This window comes from Eufriesea mexicana, unplaced genomic scaffold (genome assembly GCF_001483705.2).
Source record: "Eufriesea mexicana isolate 0111107269 unplaced genomic scaffold, ASM148370v2 scaffold5212, whole genome shotgun sequence".
Classification (NCBI taxonomy): Eukaryota; Metazoa; Arthropoda; class Insecta; order Hymenoptera; family Apidae; genus Eufriesea; species Eufriesea mexicana.
Window position 1 is genome coordinate 424,990 of NW_016913161.1, and position 18,243 is coordinate 443,232.

Below are 18,243 nucleotides of genomic sequence, written 5' to 3' on the forward strand. Positions count from 1 at the left end.
CTCTTGGAAATTCAATTTTTCGAGTCGACTTGGAACGAAGGCAGATCGAGGCTCGCTTTGCTGCATTAAAGAGTCGTTCACGGTTCTTTAAACCGTGTACAATCTCTCGTGCAACGTGCTTACAGTATATTTTGTTTTGTACGTAGACATATTCGCCTGGGTAATAATTCAATTTTATTATACGATGGGTATTTAGTTTGTTTATTAGAATTGTAATATATCAAGGGTATTAAATTGTAAGGATATTAAGTATAGCTTGGAAAATAATAAGTATAGATACTATAAAATCACACTTCGTATTAGACAAAACATCTACCAAAAGTGTAAGAAGGTATTCAAAGTGTAACATTCTTCCTGATATTCTTTTCTGTTATTCCGAGAAACGAAAGGTACCAAGGATATTTACCTTGTGAAATATGTAACAGGTATCATAGTCAGCTTCAAATATAACGCAATGTTTAATGCATAAGATGCCTGACTTTATGCACCATGCGATAATACAGCTACCAAAGGTGCAAAATACCCAGTACGTGGAACTCTTCCAAATATTTCACGCTGTGTTACATTGCAAATGCAGAATGAAAATGTTACACCATGGCTACAGATACACCATGAGTCACACGACTCGACTACTCGACTGTGACCAAATTTCTGATCTCGAATTCCAGTTCAAACGATATAATACTTCAGCTTTGAAAATCGAATTTGAGGCTTTATTTTAATTGGTTCGTAGTCACTGCTTGTTGAAAACTTGCTAGAATTAGAATCCAAACCAGCCAAGTACCTAATCGACACTCAGATCATCCCAGCACACGTCCAGTGGAAAACCAGGTACACACAAATCACGACACTCCATCATCATCCATAATATCTCCTAACCTATGTACCATCCACGAAATCTCTTGCCAAGGAGTGCATCCGATCTCTACGATACCCACAACCTAACCCGAACCCCACACCCAACAGAGCCAGCCTATGAGACGCGAAAAAGTCGCGAACAAAAAGCCATCCACTCAATCTCCAATAGGACAGAGACCTCTTATCTATTCCCGTGCATCGTCAGCACACCCACCAGCCACCCACGTGCAACCCCCCTGAATCGCGTTCCCTATACGAAAATCCCCGCCAACGTAACAAGGTGGATGATGATGCGATGCGTCTAAACGCGTGTTCTGTCTTGGTGATGGTTGCAGAGGTGGGAACAGCTGGTCGTCTCGAAGCTGAAATGGGAATTATCCGCCGTAACGCCCGGTGACTTCCTGACGCACATCCTGAGCAGACTGCCGGTGCCACGTACCTGGGACCCGGTGATGGTCAGGAGGCACGCGCAGACCTTCATCACCCTCAGCGCCAGAGGTGAGAAACGATCGGGATTACCGAGCTGCATATGTATTTATGTATGTGGGACGAGCGTGCATGGCGAATGCGTGCCCGCTGCACCGTGGAAAATTCGAGGGAACAAAGGTAAATGACGCAAACCGTTCTTTCTTATCCTGGAAAGACATGTCAGGCTACGGGCGGAATAGAGGCGAGCTGGACCACTTGGGTTAGAGTGATTTCATTGGGATGTAAGTGGGAACACGGATGCAGTTGGATAGTGTGCAATAGGCTTGCACGAGTTTTTCAACCCTTTGGGCTTCAAATGGTTTGTAGAGCTTGAGTCATTCGCTTGGGTATCTGCGAGCTTGCCAGGTAATGGAGTGTTGGGAAGATGGAGAGACGATTTTAACCTGCTCTCGTGATGTGCTTCTCGGTTATTTCGAAGAATCCTGAAGATTCAGAGCCAATATCTAGTTTGGAATAGTATGGAAATGGTTACTGTAGATGAATCATTATAGTTATAATTAGTTTTATACTTTTTGGACTCTGTCACAGACGTTTGCAGTTAATTGTGAACGTGCACAGCTCTGTATATGTACGCAGTTAGGTCAATCTTGTGATAGGTTGCCAATCACTGTCAACTGTCTTCTTCTTCTGAGCTTCCCACGACACATGAAATATTGAAATAAAAGCTTAGTCGCTCTTATGATAAAAAGGCTTCAATTTGCTATGTTCCTATAAAGGAAGAAGCTTTGCGTGGGCTTGTTAATGTGAGCTTTTATAGAACCTTTGTTTATTTGTTTTCGATACAATTAGTCAATTTTCTTCCATTTTTCCATTGTTTGAACAGTCGTTTCTTGTTCTTTGTTTGATCCTTTGATCCCTTGATCCTCAGAGGAAGATGAATGTGAAACGTGCAGGGTGTCTTTAAGAATTCCAAAGGATAGAGTATCGTTACATAAATTGCTACTATTTTGAATACGACAAGGTTGGACACTTTGTTAGGTTAACAAATATCGTATTAAGAATTTCATGGGAAAACATTAACTTCGAATTGTTTTTTATGGGTCAAGAACACGAGACTCGCCGGAAGTCGGGATCGCAATTATAAAATTGGTATCAAGCACAGGAAACGTTCTTTGTTCGATTTGAGTTTGCCCAGCTAACATAATTTTTCTTCGCTTTATTTCTATCCTTGATTCGCTGTTAATTATCCGTTGGTTATCTAGTCACGAGATAAACGAGATAAACGGGATGTCGGAGTTGTGAAAAGGCAAAATTGCAATTCGTTCTACTTTTTATTTAATTATAACGTTCGAGCTGTGACTAACGGCACGAGAATAATTAACAGGGAAATTTTCTAATCTATGAGCAATGTTATCTGCGTGTGAATTTTTATCGCGACAGCTCGTCAAATATCGGAATATTTTAAAGGTCCGGTAATGCCAGCGGTAGCACACGTTTTCATTCCACTTTTATTTCTCATTTTCTACGTTAAGGGTCTCCTTTAATTTAATTTTCACGCATTTTAAACGCGACAATATGCCGGAAACGCACGCCACTGGCATTAAAAGGGACCATTATCATCTCAATTAAGCGCTGCTCGCAATTCTCTCACCCCATAAGCGAAGATACGCCGACGTATTCTTACGATCTATTGAAAATTATTAAAAAATACTATGTCTTATCTGCGTAGTTGCTTTTTCCACGGTACGGGAAAATATAAAATAAGGCGGGAAGATTTGAATAACTAATGGTAATTGAAATGGAATATACGCTTATATTCCCTCGGATCGGAATGCTTGTTAAAATTTTTAATTAAGTTTCGCCCCGTTCCTGATCACGAATTCACCGCCTATCTCCTCGAATTAGAACTTCACTTCGAGAAAAAGCCATGAAGAATTAATGCTCCCTTTTGCAAATTAAACATTCAACGTCCACCTCCGGATCTCGCGTTTATCTCCTCGAATTAACGATTCAACCGTCCTTTCGAGCCAGACAATCGATAGTTACCCCACTGAATTAACCGGCTAATGTCTCTCCCTCGAGTTACACAGTTAGTATAGTAATCTTCTTAGTTTTACTACGCTTGCCTTTTCAAACCGAGGGATCCACGCTGGTTCTCTCGAATTGAAAGGATCCGCGTAAGCCTTCGTCGAAAGATCAATATTTATCTTCTAGAAACTAGGCAGTTTAAATTTCGTTAAAGTGTATCCTCGAGGAATTAAAATGGCGTCGTGTCTTCGAGCCTTAAAATTTTCTTCCTCTAATCCCCAAATTGCCAATTCCAAGATTCACTTGGTACGTGGAAAGCAATATGGCGGTACTCGAAGTATTCTCGCCTGGTGGACGACATTTAGGCGCTTATTAGAAATTATAATGACGGTGGCGCGCAACGCGTAGTAAACGCGATACGCTTTAAAATGCAATTTTTACGCGCGAGCCTTCATTGTTAGCCTCGTTAGAACCGTGCCACGGCATCGTAAACAATCGGGAACGTGCATCGTTAACTCACGCGTTAATGAATATGCCTGTGCATAGTATAATGGCGCCCGGCGGAAACCATCACGTAACTACTTTGAATCGATTCTATGCGCCGCGTCTTCTTTCTTTCTTCTCCTCCATCTCTCCTTCTCGCTCCCGCTTCTTGCGTCTCCTCTTTTCTTCCTCTTTCCTCATTTCGTTTCGTTTAATGGGTCATGCGGCGCGTACGATTATCGACGGGACGTAAAATGGCCACCGGGATGACGTAACGTGAACGGCAAGGAGAGATTCGAGAATACGAGATTCGTATTTCGCGCGCTTTCTCGCAATGAACGCTGGGGAGTGAACCGGGGAGTAAAACGACGGAACACGCGTGGAAAATGTTTATAGAACGTAATATACGGGATATTTAACTTTAATTAGCTCGTTCAGCTTGTTTTTTCTCGTCGAGGAGCGATCCCTTTTTCTTCATGCTCGCGCGCGCATGCGCAACGGTACGGATGAAAATGGCGGGTAAAATCGATTCTTTTTTCTCCTCCTTCCGTTAATTTGCGGGAAATTTTTAATTGAACGCTTCGCGGTCACGTCTTAACGAGAGTGTTGGCTCATTTATTTGGTTCACGGGGGAATATCGTTTCGTATGGCTGGTGTTTTATATCGCGGAAGGGAATAGGATGGAGAGTAAAATGGAAAAGCGAGTGCTTTCGAACGGCTAGTGGTTTGCCGGGGAAATGAAAAATGCATCTGCCCGTGTTCTGCGCCATTCTTTTAACCTAACCTAACTTTTAACTCGTACTCGAGTTCCGATAAGCTGGAAATTATATCTCTCTGTCTGCTCCATTCGTGTAGAAACGGAGTCATCGTCGTTTCGCAGCGAATGAACTCGAATTCTTCTAAATCTAGTCACTCGAACGACTATCAAGCTGACTAACCTTATACCAGAATGCTAACGAGCCGCGAGAAATATGGCGCGTAACCTGTGTTTTCCGCGCTTCGATTTTCTTTATCACGAAATATCGCGTCCTTGCTAATATGTGTAATTATACGCTGCACAATCTTGACACATTCGTGACAGTCACCGATGATCGTCGAAGCGTACGTTCTATGGCGGTTGACGACGACCGTGGGCGTGTTAAGAACTGCTACAATAGGTTATGTAATCTAGAAGCTCAAAGAAGACATTTTAGTGGAAGAAAACTGGTGGAAAGTTGCGTGATCCACTCTTGGTAATTCTACTAGATTTTCTACATCCATATGTATCATGTCCTACGTATCATGCACTAATTAATTACAAGGATATCCAAATACCTAAGTAATTCATATCACATCCTTAATCTTGAACTTACGACGTTTATAAACCTTTCTCAATAATTTAATTTCTTCGCAAACATATCGAGTACTTAATTTGGCCAGGTGGGAGTCAAATCTCATCTAGAATACCACGAAGTATCACCGTAATTCTTCAAGACTCTTCACCATGTGGTAACCTAAACGAGAAAAAATTAAAAAGTCAACGAAAGCATTAAAAATGGCGGAATTATCAGTGTGTACCTACCTAAAACGAGGCAGGAAAACCGTGGAATCGAAAGAACCCGAAACGCAGGGGAACTGAGGGAGGAAAAAGAAGAAGAGGAAGCTGAAGACGAGGAAGAAGGGGGCGTCGGACACGACGAGATCGCGAGACACGTTTAAATCCCCTTCTGGCCGCTGCCAGTCGGTTGTTATTACAAGCGGGGATGGCAAAAAGCAAGGACCATCGTCCTTCGTCGGCTGGGCCGGCTCGGTGGTCCCGGCTGGAGAAGGAGAAAAGACTAGAAGCGGGCCCGGGAGACGATGATTGTTTCTCACGAGCCAAACTAGGTAGCTCGCCGAGCCTGGTTCGAGTCGGTTGACCCTCTTTTTCAGCGACGAAAAGAGAAGCAAACGGCGCCACGAATTCCTGTCGCTTCCTTGAATCGCGGAAGGTCCGTGAACCTGCTCCTTGTCGCCTTTTTCGATTCCACGCCCTTGCGACTCGGAGGACGCATGAAGCCGATTGTTTTCGTGCTCGAGACTAATGGGACCCATGTTCATCCGGATTGATTGTCCTCTTGCTCGATACGTTTCACTGGTAATATCTACAATGCGAGTGATATTATTATTCCATATTCGAGAAAAGCCTGAGGATGAGTGTTAAGAGGAATGATACACTTGCTTACCTTTTGGACATGAGTAATGTAAAACGCTTCTTAATTTTTGTATCCTTAAAAAGATAATGTATCGTTACACATTTTTTTTGTATTTTAGAGATATTTATTGAGATAATTTATCAATTTTAAGTGAAAAACCTGATGTACCCCTGTTTGGTAGCTTCGTGTTGGCTAAATGCACTGTGAATTTTGGTTGGAACTTAAAGATGTTAAGGGAAAGGATGGAAAAGAGATTTTAATTTAGTCGGAAGTAAGGTAGACCAAGTTGCAAGAAAGAGAAGAAAAAGGAAGAAACGTAGAAGCTAAAAGAGACGAAGAAGGAGCCGAAAGAAGTGGGACATGAGAAGAGGGAAGCTAAGAAAGGGGCATCAAGAGAGCATAACCAGAATGAAATGCACCAGAATAAAAAAGGAGGCCGGAGAAATATGGAGAGGACGAGACATCCAAAAGAGAAGAATGGTAAAGAGGAAGCAAGCCGCCAAAAGGAAGAAAACGAGGCTAAGAAAAGTGGAGTACCCGAAGTTCAAGAGAGGCCCCGCAAGAGAAAAGAACTAGGTCCTGAAAACCAAAAGAAAAGGCTCAGCGTATATGGTATTATATCAAGAAGCTCAAGAACTACATAAAATTGATTATCAATGGTAAAAATGAATTAAAAGAAAAATGAAAGCAAATAGAAATAGAGTGAAATAAAAATTATGTTATACCAAAAAGGGTTGCAGAAGTTACATAAAAATATTTCTTTGGTAAATATTCCCTGTAAGAAGGAAAGAAACAAAAGATCAAAAAAATAAACTGAAAAAACGAGAGATTTAAAAAAAAATTAGAATTCATAAATGGAAAAGAAAAATACGGAAGGAATGATCAATAATAAAGAAGATAATCAGGGTCAATCGCGTGGGGGTGGTCTTCATCCAGGAATGTCGTTCTCGAATGGTAATTCACAATCCACCAGGACAACAGAACGCACCTGCACGAACTGTATAACTCTCTCTTTTTCTCTCCTTTTCTCTCCTTCGCGGCTCTGCAAATTTAAGAGCGGCTTCGTGGAATTCCATTCTTAATGGCTTTATTACGGCGTGCGCGCGCGCGCGTGCACACACACACTGCCCGTTGAATTTCAGCTCGCCCATCGGACATTTCGGTTGTCCAGGAACCTGTTCCCATCTTTCCATGAATGAATAGCGCTCACGTTTGAGAAAAATTCGGACAAAACGCTCGATGGAATATATATCGTCAACATAAAAGGATGAACACGATCAGTGATTGTCATGTTTATTGTTGACCTCAAAGTATGCTTCACGACATTTCGCTCGTCAGCCATGACGCTCAATTGCGCCCCCTAAACGCGTTTCATCGAACTGATCGATTTAATGACACAACCGGTCGGTCTTCTTTCGATTCCTCAAGTTATACTTATTGCATATATACAATGACGTTTCTCCAAGTGCCATTTCATATACTTGTCACATACCAATCATTACAATTGAAAGTAGGATTATCAAGTTTTGGAAATTTTAGCTAATTTTCGAATCTTTTGGTCATTTCTTCTTGCTTGGTAACTTTTGAGGAATTTTCTTCCTTACCACCAAAAAGTATTCAAGAATGTCGATAATTGATCACACGAATAATAATCGCTGTCAAATATAGCTAAAAATTTCAGTATCTGATATAATCTTTGGAAAAATTTGTATAATGATACATACAAAATCTTATGGGTTAATAGGTTGAAGTCGACTACGATAAGAGTCTTCTTAATTTGGGTTCTAAGAGAAGCTGATACAGTTTTCGTATGATTCTCCGAAATGAGGTTTAATAATTATATACTGGGATAGTCAGCTGTTAGGAATATAAAACTCTCTATTGGTTTACTTCATGCGTATTATATTTAGATTTACGTTACAAAAATATTGTTTTAATTGTTAAAGAAGTATTCGAAGCAAAATGAATAATGTAAGGTTAAAACAGTAGTACATTGCCATCTAGTTTGCGACTGCTCAAATACGATCCCTACTTATCATAAGATAGTGTCGCTAGTAAGAATCCTAACGTTGCATTAAATTTGCATATAAAACCTGAAATAAACTTCAACAAACATTTTGTAACTTAACAAAATATGTTTTATCTAAATTAAAAAAGAAAAAATCTTTATTAAGATGGCCAACAAAAAAAGAAACAGATGAAGTTAAAATTAATTCGACTTTGTGAACTTTTTATTACGGAAGTAACCATCTCGTGTCCACAAAGATATACTAGATGTATAAATAGATTATTCCAAGAAGAAAACAATAAATCTCGACAACAAAGGCGTTAGAAAGTCTTGGTTCGCAGTTTTTCGGCCAGGAAGAAGAGGTACCGTTAGGAGATATTTCAGCGATTACCAACCCGAATTCTCTAAGACACTAGCGTCATGGCTAGTCGGTTTAATTGTTTGCTAGTCCGTGTCCGGTTTTCGTTGGTCACAACTCGTAGTGGTGTTAAGGTTAACACCCCGTACTAAGGTGGCAAAAGCTTTCACGCTCGAACTCGACCGTAGTAAAGTGGGAAAAAGGCAAGAGAGAGGTGTTGCGCGCTAGTGTTTGCTCTGTCGGTAACCTTTAGGCTCGGCCCCTCGAAGGACGCAGTTTTCAGCATCGTAAATCTCGTTTCGAATACCCTTTTCCTAGGACCTGTCTACCTGCGGTTCTATTAGCAGATTTTAACCTCCAGGTTTGTGAAACTGTTAGACAAAATTCTTGGATTCGTTTCATGGTCATCGTGCTTCGAAAGATAAGATCGAGTTAGGTACTTGGAATAATGGTAACATTTCTCTGTTCTTTTTTTGGTTATGTTTTCAATGCTTCGAGTGGCAATGTCTCTCACCGGTCTTGGAGAATCAAATACTTTATATGCTGCACAGGTTTTGCTTGGAAAGAGTAAGGATATGCGTTTGGAATATAAGAAATAATACAGGAACTTTGTGTATACGTGATATATGGATGTCACAGAAATGAGGTTAGTGTATACTTTTCATTGTTGATAAGATATTGTTTATTAAATACAATTAGGTATGCGTATTGGGTAAATATGTACATGTATGTTATGTTACATAAGAAGATTGGAAAATGAGTGGGAGAAAATTACTCGCTCGGATTATAAGAACCTACAAATTAACGTATTAATGTTGGTATTAATTTCTAAATGTTATTCATAGCAATTTAAAAGAAACACGAATAATTATATTAAATATGCGTTTATTTTTACAGAGTACAAATTCTCGATGTACACACCAAGCATGATTGCGGCGGCGAGCGTCGCGGCGGCCCTCCACGGTCTCGATTGGACTGGGAAAAGCGGTTACGGGCTGGCCGGCCTCCTCGACGAGTTAACCCGCATCACGGCTATCGAACAGGTTTGTCCTCGTGTTGATATTATTGCACGATACTCGAGAAAAACCTCGGATAGCAGTGTCAAGGAGTAGATTTAATCGCAACTTGGTTTGCACCCGGTTTACCCTAAGTGACGGAAGTGAATTTCGCATGACAGCCCTTGTCTCCTTCGATATAAAATGTGTGAGTTGTACCAAATATTTTTAATTAATTAGAAATAGACTAAACGAGATATTAGCAAAACGTTCTCATTGTTCTTTTATTTTATCAGGTTTAGTCGACGATTTCTGGAATGTTTTAGGACATTGATCCTCTATGATTCTCCATTTTGCAAATGGTTTATTTTCATGTATATATGAGCAATAAATCGATATGAATGTAACGCCTTTGAATAGAATATCTGGGACGTGAGGTAATTTGTCAGTATTAAGATATCTTTCTGATATGAATATTTCTCCTGGTTCTAGATCTGTAGTATATTCTGATTATTTCAAACAGATCTTCTTCTAACTAGGAAAATGTCAGTCTGTTCTGAATAATTGAGCGTAGTGTCTATAATAATCTTATCTCTTCGCTTAATTCATACAGATATCAAATACATCCCTAATTAATGTAAAAGATTACGTTTCGGTACATAAAGTTTCCCAACTTCTGTTTTTCTAAATTATATTTATTAAATTACATTAGCAGTGTAAAAAATGATCTTTCAAAAGATCGTATGGAGATTATCATTTGTACTTTCATAAAAACTTCAACGGCTCGAGATTATGAATGAACAGAGGGGCAGGTGGCCAACATAGTTCTTGGTACGTTCTTCCTGCTTCTAAACACATGTGGCCGTCGAAAATATTGCGCTTACAGGGCGTAGACCCCATGCCGAGCCATTCACGCGTGCACTTTATTTGCACTCGACGCATTATGAATGTATAGTCTGCGCGTGTTTCGAATCGTCTTTTCCCTCTCTCGTCACGCTGTCGGTTTTTTCCCGTAAACATGTGCCCGACACCTGCTACACTCCCCTCATCAGCACGTTTTTGCTCAACGTCTTGGCTGGATTCGCGAACGATCTCTCAAACTGCCTCTTGAAAATTCTCCGTCGATCTAAATTACACGCGAGCTCGATTAATTAATTGCATTAACTCGTAAATTCTTGCTTATTTCATTCAAGATACTTTCACGATGTACAGTCTTCTATGGAATTTTCTAATCGACGAAGGCATTTAATTGATGAAAATAAAAATTAAATTTTGATCAAATAAAAATGACAATTAATTTGTCCTTGGTATCGCGTACAAAAAATAGATCTAAGAATGTTATTTGTGATAAATCAAACCCTTAAAAATGTTATCAATACGAAAACCATATTTATAAAATTAGTTTTATATAATTTATTACTTCTTTCCAGGATTATCTGCAAAGTTGCCTAGAACAGATCGAGGAGATGGTCTCCCAGGCAGTGGGTGCAGAAGGTACCGGTGGAAACGCTCATCAGGTGAGCGGAGCATCGCTTTCTGGCGCACCACAGAGGCCTCTGGGGGACGAGATCACCAGCCAGGAGAAGATCCTGGAACACGAGAAGGCGGGCACGCCGACCGATGTGAGGGACGTCCATTTTTGAGAGACGCCGTTGAGGGAAACTCTAGCCAGGGTGACTCTCTGCTGAGCCTGGAAGCCGAGGAAGAAGCGATACCCAGCAGCGACGACGATGCTGAGGAACCCACGGCCAGGAAGAGAATGAAGATGGACGACGAAGCAAAGTTAGAGCAAGAGAATACGCAAGAAAATTCCTAAACGAGGAACATATATGCAATATAAAGGAACATATATACAAGACACTGATATATTGTGCTTGCTCGATCAAATCGTCGATTGGTTTCCCTTCGTCATCACTGTGAACAGAATCGCCTTCGAGAAGAGAAACACCTCGGAACGTGTTCGATATTTTAGTGTTCTGTACGGATTCTGTACATTCGTTGCGAAGATTCGTCGAATCAAGGGACATTGAAGGACTAGGGACATTCTTTTTTTTCTCGAACCGCGTCCCTGTATAGCGTGTTTGAATTCGAGGAGAATAGTTTATAGTCGCCATCTATTTGGGCGTTCTTCGAGCAAGAGAAAGTTATTTTTCGTGTGCTCGATTCGTGAGACCTCACGATCGATGAAAAGACACAAAACGTAGAAATTTAGTCGATCGATAGAGCTATCCGATAGCTGTTATAATTTTTACTCGGAGATCGAGTAACGATCAGTGCCGAGCGTCGTCCCAAGCGAATCGTGATTCCACGTGCAGAATCTTTTATATATATGTATATATATATTTATATATATATACATATATATACGTGTGTGTGTGTGTGTATATGGAGGGTCGGATGACGAACACGAGGGTCCAAGTATTCTGTGGGCCCGCTTTGTTATTTAGTTGTACGCGTTTTTATTTACGAAGATCGTGCGCATCCGATCATTGGAGGCATCGGGATCGGTTTTGTTCTCAGTTCATTGACAGAGACTGCGTGCCCGTCTCGAATCATGATCTAGAGTTTCCTGAGACTTTTTTCTTTTATTATTTTTTTTTATTTTATTTTTTTTTGTGAAATTTAACGCCCTCTATTGGCGTTGAGGTAGAGAGGTTTATCAATTGAAGATGCTAAGCTTGGAAAAGTCTGAATCTTTTATTTCTTCGTTCGAGTGTTGCTTGGTCAGTTTAACCCCTTCTAGGTTAGACTTTTTTTTATAGAAAAATGTTTTTTTATGAAGAAAAACGGAATCAAGGTGGAATAAACGAAGCTCGACTATTGTTTATTTAAATAATGAATGCTGTGCAAAACAGGGAAACCGAGAAACCTGAGCATTCAAGTTTGCTGTTTTCGCTTTTCCTCGAAGCATTCACGCAATTATGATGCAACGTTGCTGCTGCATACGATATTAAACGTTCCGAAACTTTCACGATAATGTCAGCTTTCGATCGACTCATTTTGCGTTAATCTGAGTCTGAGAAGAAAGAAAAGAAACTGATCTGCATAGGGTTAATAACTGATCGATAAGTGCGATAAACGCTAAAAAGGAACAAAAGCGAATTACGTATAAATTAGACTTCACAGATAAACCTTGTTAAAAAGTGAGAAGGAACGAAAAATATTTCGTTCAAGCGCAAACACTGAGATTTACTCGAACGTAAGAAATGAAATAAGTAAAAAAGCAAAATAATGAAACAAACGATTTTAAGAGCATCTTCGAGAGAAACCTAGGATAGCAAAAGATATTAAAAATTTCAACTAATTTCGGAGAGAGCTGAAGGAGAACAGAAACCGGAAGTAGTAGAAGAGAGAAAACCGGAAGGCGTGCCGTTAGGGGAAGGCAATGCAATACGCTTCACGTATCTATTTCGTAATAGAATTGTACACTTAATTTTTAGTAGCTGAACGACGAAGCTACCACGCCAATTTCTGTATCGTTTAAAAACTAGAGAAATGCTAGAAAGTAAAACGCGGATTAATCTTCCTTCGCGGAAAGGGAAAGGAAGAGGAGAGGAGAAAACCAGAAAACAAGGGAAAAAATGCACATAGTCATGTCGAGTCACTTAGTGTTTTGTACATAGGTATACATACGAGGAAAGTTACTATATATATGTACACATTATATATACACGAGGTGTGTGCGTGCGTGCGTGTGTGTGGGAGAGAGATAACACGATATGAAAAAGAAGGAACGCAGAGAGAAAACGCAGATTGCGTGTGCGAATTATTATAGCGAGATTTGAAAGAAACAGGGAAACTTTTTAGACGATAGAAAATAGTTCCCTTCTGTTCTTTTGTATTTACGCTACGCCAATTGTTTATCCAAATGAGTTTTCCCGGGGCTGTAGCGCGACCCATCGCTTATTGCAGTCGGTTCCTAAGATCGGTTGTGCCAGCCCTCAGTGCATCTGTGAACGCCCGATGTGCGGTGTATGGATGTGTGGATTATACGTATGTGTGTGTGCACGCGTGTGTGTCGAATTTTTCGTATGCAAAAAAATAAATGGGGAAGAAAGGTTTTAACAGTGTAGAGAGGATTTCGAAACTGAAAATTTATAGATAACTTATAAATGTCGCATCTGACTTTTAAATGCATTTCGAATGGCATTTTGGTGTGTTATATCAGGAACATGAAGTCACCCATGTGTAATTGTTAATTCAGATTACAAAATTATCAAAATGACTTCGGCAGCATGTACCACACGTTATTGCCAATTTCAATGCTATTAAATTTACTTCTGCTGAAAATTTAAAGAAAGCACTGCAGAAATAACATGATAGCGAATTACTAAACAATTTCTACTGTCTGTTCATCAGACAGCCTGAAATCATTTCTGCAACAAAGCTGATCCTTGACTTTCTTTTCCAAAGAATTTGATAAAAGGATGACTTTGATAGATAACTTAACTTGTCACATTATGTTATCGAAATCAGCACTCTACATGACTTTTCTCTACCCCAAATCGCGGCTGTACATATGTAGGTAAGCTATACGAGGCGTACGATTAAGAGTTAACACGTAGTCCATGTAAGATAGAGCGACAAGTATAACGTGGCAGAGCGATAGAATCGAGAAGTGAAAGAGAAATCGGATTGAGAGTTTAATTACAAGCAGAACCGAACGTTTAGAAATTGTTTAATAATTAAACCATTTTGGTGCTGTGATTTTTACTCTGTGGGTTTGTTAGATGTGGTTAACACTTCTAAATATGCGATTTTATAGAATTTTCATTTGTATTATAATGGATGGTTCTTGAATTTTTGAAGCAGGCATTTGGAAGGTAGATTAAAAGTACAAAATCGGAAGACGCAACAAATCTAAGTTAATCACTAGGTGAAAGTAGTCTGAATAAAAATTTGAATACTCCAGAACAATGAAATTTGATATCGACGTTTCGTATATTTTGTAAAGTGACCAGTCGTCACTTAAATGCGAAATTTTTAAAACATTAGTAATAATTAAAAGGAAATTTTCCAATTTAGAATGATCTCTGTATATAAATCATCCCCTTGCGCAGCATAATATTTAAAACAAGTCGTTAATTCCAAACTACGAGGAGCAAAATGAAGTATGCCAAAAAGAAAAATTCTAATCGCACAGATCCACAGCACCAGAAGAAGTCAAACCTCAACTACTATCGTTCATCTAACATATTTATCGTTATTATACTGTCAGCTGCTTTTACAAACGACACATAAACGTTTAAACTATCCCATTAATCTACTACGCTGTATGTACGTATAATTAGATTGCCAGGTAGATAAAGTAGAATTCCCCATCGCAACCAAAACAACAAAAATAGAGAAATAATATAAATTCCAATGTCTGGTGTCACGAGAGCAAAAAGTAATACAAACGACAGTAGTTGAGGCCAGCGTCCAACGTTCAACCCTCCCCCCGCCCCCCAAAAAAAATAAAAAAATAAAAAATCCACGAACTCGTTAGTACTTAAAGTGCGTCGACTAGAGTAAACGAGAGAAAGAGGGAGACGGAGTCGGGGTACGCGAGTTCCTCTTCTCCTTTTGAACTTGAGTGAACGAAACGAAAGCAAGTGAAGAAGATGAAGAAGAAGAACAGAAGAGGTACACGCGTTTCGCCCGCGCTCAAGAGAACGAATCCGCGCATTCCGACTAAGAAATAAGGAAAAAAAAAAAAAAGAAACGAAACAAAAAAATGGGAGAAACAGCCCAGTGCCACAAAGCGAAACCTAGTTAGTAACATACTCTTCAAGTAACCAAATCTTAGTACAACGTAGAAAGAGATCGAATAATATAAAAGAGAAGAAAACAGAAGAAAACGAATGACCCAGGCTGGTGTACGCATGGCTGACCTTTTTCATACTTGTACTACTAGCGTACGTTAATGCGTTCTCTGTACACGCGCCTATATATGTATATATATATATATGTATTTGTATATATATTGTATATTATGTGTAGTATATATACAGATATATGTATATACAGATATATGTATGTATATATATTTGTATATTTTAAACACGTATCATTGTGTACCTTGGAAGAATGGGAACATTGTCGACAGACGGGGGAGGGACGCATCGGAGCTACGTCGAGCAATTGTAAACCGGAAATGACGGTTCCTTGATGCGGGGTCTCAGGTCCTCCTATAAGTTCGATCGAGTTTGGGAGCTCGATGAAATTTTTATCAAAAATTTGCCTCTTTGAGAATCGTCCATTGCGAATTCATCGCCTCGTTAAAGTTGTAAGGAGCGACATTTGTCGAGGAAATTCATTAATCACCGTATATCATGACGTGCAATATGCGCCTGCGTATGACACGTGACGTAATTTGAGGAGAAAATTTATGAAGAGTAATTAAACCCTATTAAATTCTAGGTTATGGATAGGATAATAAAACGTAAATTTGAGGAATAAGCCATAAATAGAGAGGAAATCATCCATTCAATTTATATGCTCCTTTCTTATTCTTGAAAATGTAATACGCGTGTAGGATTCATTTTTAGCTACAATTTTGACGGTGCATGTTAGAGATTGTCAAATATGGTAATTAAGAACAGTTTTTTTAATTTAAATAGAGGATTCACGATCAAAAATTTTTGTTACATTTATTTACGCAAATCGTACTTAATGTTCAAACTTATGCTCTTTCAAAAACCTTCATTTTGTTAGTATTAAGTATCGAATTTAATTATACGAGTAAGGTACTAAATTTGGATATATTACTTTTTAATTTGATTTTATCCGTTCTGATTCGGGATCTGTGAAAGTATTTATTTGAGACGATCGTAAATGTTTTTTTTGTAAAGGACTTTTCATTTATTTTGCAAGATTCCCGTTTACTATTTTGATAATATTTTTGCGCTTATTTAGATTAATTTATAAAGATTCTTATCATTTCGAACCTATGTTACTTTTCTATGGTTCGTCTGCATTAATATTTTACCACGATGTTAATTTCCGACACCCTTTTCGAATTTATATTGACATTATATTCACCTTAACTACGCATCCCTGATTTTCTTACCACAGATGTGTATCAGTATATGTATACGATTATTCGCTACCATTATTTTCTCATTGCTATCAAAATAACACAAGCAATAGACGAATTCGAGAAAAAGGCAAATTATCGACAATTAAATTACAAGCACGTGCAAAAATAGTATCTGGATAATTTTAATACTCGGGAAAGAAAAAAATATATCGAAAAAAAAATCACAGCTCCGATAAAATAAAACCAATTGGGGACCCGTGACCCTAGGTTACGAGCCTGTTCCTAAATCGCGTCTCGTTCCAATCGAACAACCCCGTTATTCCGCCCCTGTTTTAGCTTTGTAAGAACACGACGAGCTTGCGACACTCTTTTCCTTCTTTAACACCACCGAACGAAAAATAATTTTGTAATTATCGTCACAACGATGACCCCTCTTTTTTTTTCTTTTTTAAATTAATCGTGGTACACCCGAGCACCGGGTGATTTTTCACCTTCTATTTTCCTTTATTCGATGCGAGCACAGAGTGTTTAAATCCATTCGGCGCCATATAATCATGCGCACGCAGTTCATCTCAGTAACCATAACCTTAACCGTGCTCCGCGAATACTAGTAGATGTTTTAAACTCACACCGAACGGATTGAAGCTCAATTTTCCTCTGCAATGGGGATTCACTGCCAGATTCGAAGAACGAAATAAATAATGCATGCGTTCGACGACGAGCTCGCATCGATTTCTGTAAGATTCCCATTTTGTATATTTTCTCAGTTGTTTTCCTGACTTTTTCGTTCGAAGCAAAGCAACGCAATAGACATACCACTGATATACCTCAGGCACCGCATACACCGTTCAAACAGCATGTGTAGCTTCTTTTTTAAATTTCACTCGCGGCGAAGGAGTGTGCAGAACAATGAAAACAAGACGAATACAACCACACTTATGCGTTACTTTTTAAACCTAGCACGTAAAACATGATTTTTAATCGGTAGGTGCGCGATCGATTGTACTAGGCAGAGATGAGAGCCGGTACGACGAACTTTGTACATATCCCATTGTGCGTGGTGCGACGCACAGTCGATTGAAAAATAAAGTATTGGTATTTTATACAGTCGTAAGACGTGTCTTGTTTATTTCTCGTTTCTCTTTGTCTTCCGATGGAAATATTAAACGTATCCTTTGAACATTTCAGTTTGCAGGAATTGATAAATATTGAAATACTAGCATTTACGAAACGTGAAGGTTATACGAAAGAAAGTTCGCAGTTACTACGACATGGTTATATTTTACATGCTGCGCTTCGTATATTGCAGTGAGTATTTTGATCCACGTTAATGCAACAAATACAGGAAGAAATTAGGTTTACATTTTTCACGTTATAACTAATATTACCAACAAACTCTTTTTATTTCTATAATTATTGAAATTTTATTTTAATATTAACTAAACTTTTAGTTTATTCAAGAATTTGCTCAAAGTAATGCAGGTATGAGAGAAAACTGTGGAAAACGTAAATAAATAAAAGTGAAATTAAAATCGTTATGCATCAGGAATAAATGAATTCACGATTATTTAAAAGAGTAATTAAGATACTTTCGACAATCGGTTTTCGGTTATCATAAATCATCGCTCGCATCGATATGTATTACACAAGAACGCAGATAAACCATATCAATGACACATACGAGAAAACTCGAAGGATCTTAGCAAGGTTTCGTACCCTTAAATAACAGTTTCGTTATATAAAAATATTTGGACATTGACATCGAAAATTTATAACACAGGACATATCTTTAACTTTGTGCGTAGCTCTTAGCATGGTTTCGTTTCCCAAAGATTACTCTTTGGAAAACGATACCAATTACCAGGTCTCACCACATGGAGGTGGCTACG

At 38.9% G+C, this 18,243-nt stretch overlaps 1 protein-coding gene across 1 annotated transcript in view; it reads left to right on the plus strand.

Annotated features, from left to right (window-relative positions):
- CycD (cyclin D) overlaps positions 1-11,051 on the plus strand; it is a 78,384-nt gene extending 67,333 nt beyond the window's left edge. Inside the window, exons 3-5 of the mRNA XM_017906264.1 lie at positions 1,194-1,356; positions 9,236-9,381; positions 10,764-11,051. Of these exons, the coding sequence (XP_017761753.1) occupies positions 1,194-1,356; positions 9,236-9,381; positions 10,764-10,976 (522 nt within the window). The 3' untranslated portion in view covers positions 10,977-11,051. The remainder of the gene's footprint in view (positions 1-1,193; positions 1,357-9,235; positions 9,382-10,763) is intronic.
- The last annotated feature ends 7,192 nt before the right edge of the window (positions 11,052-18,243 follow it).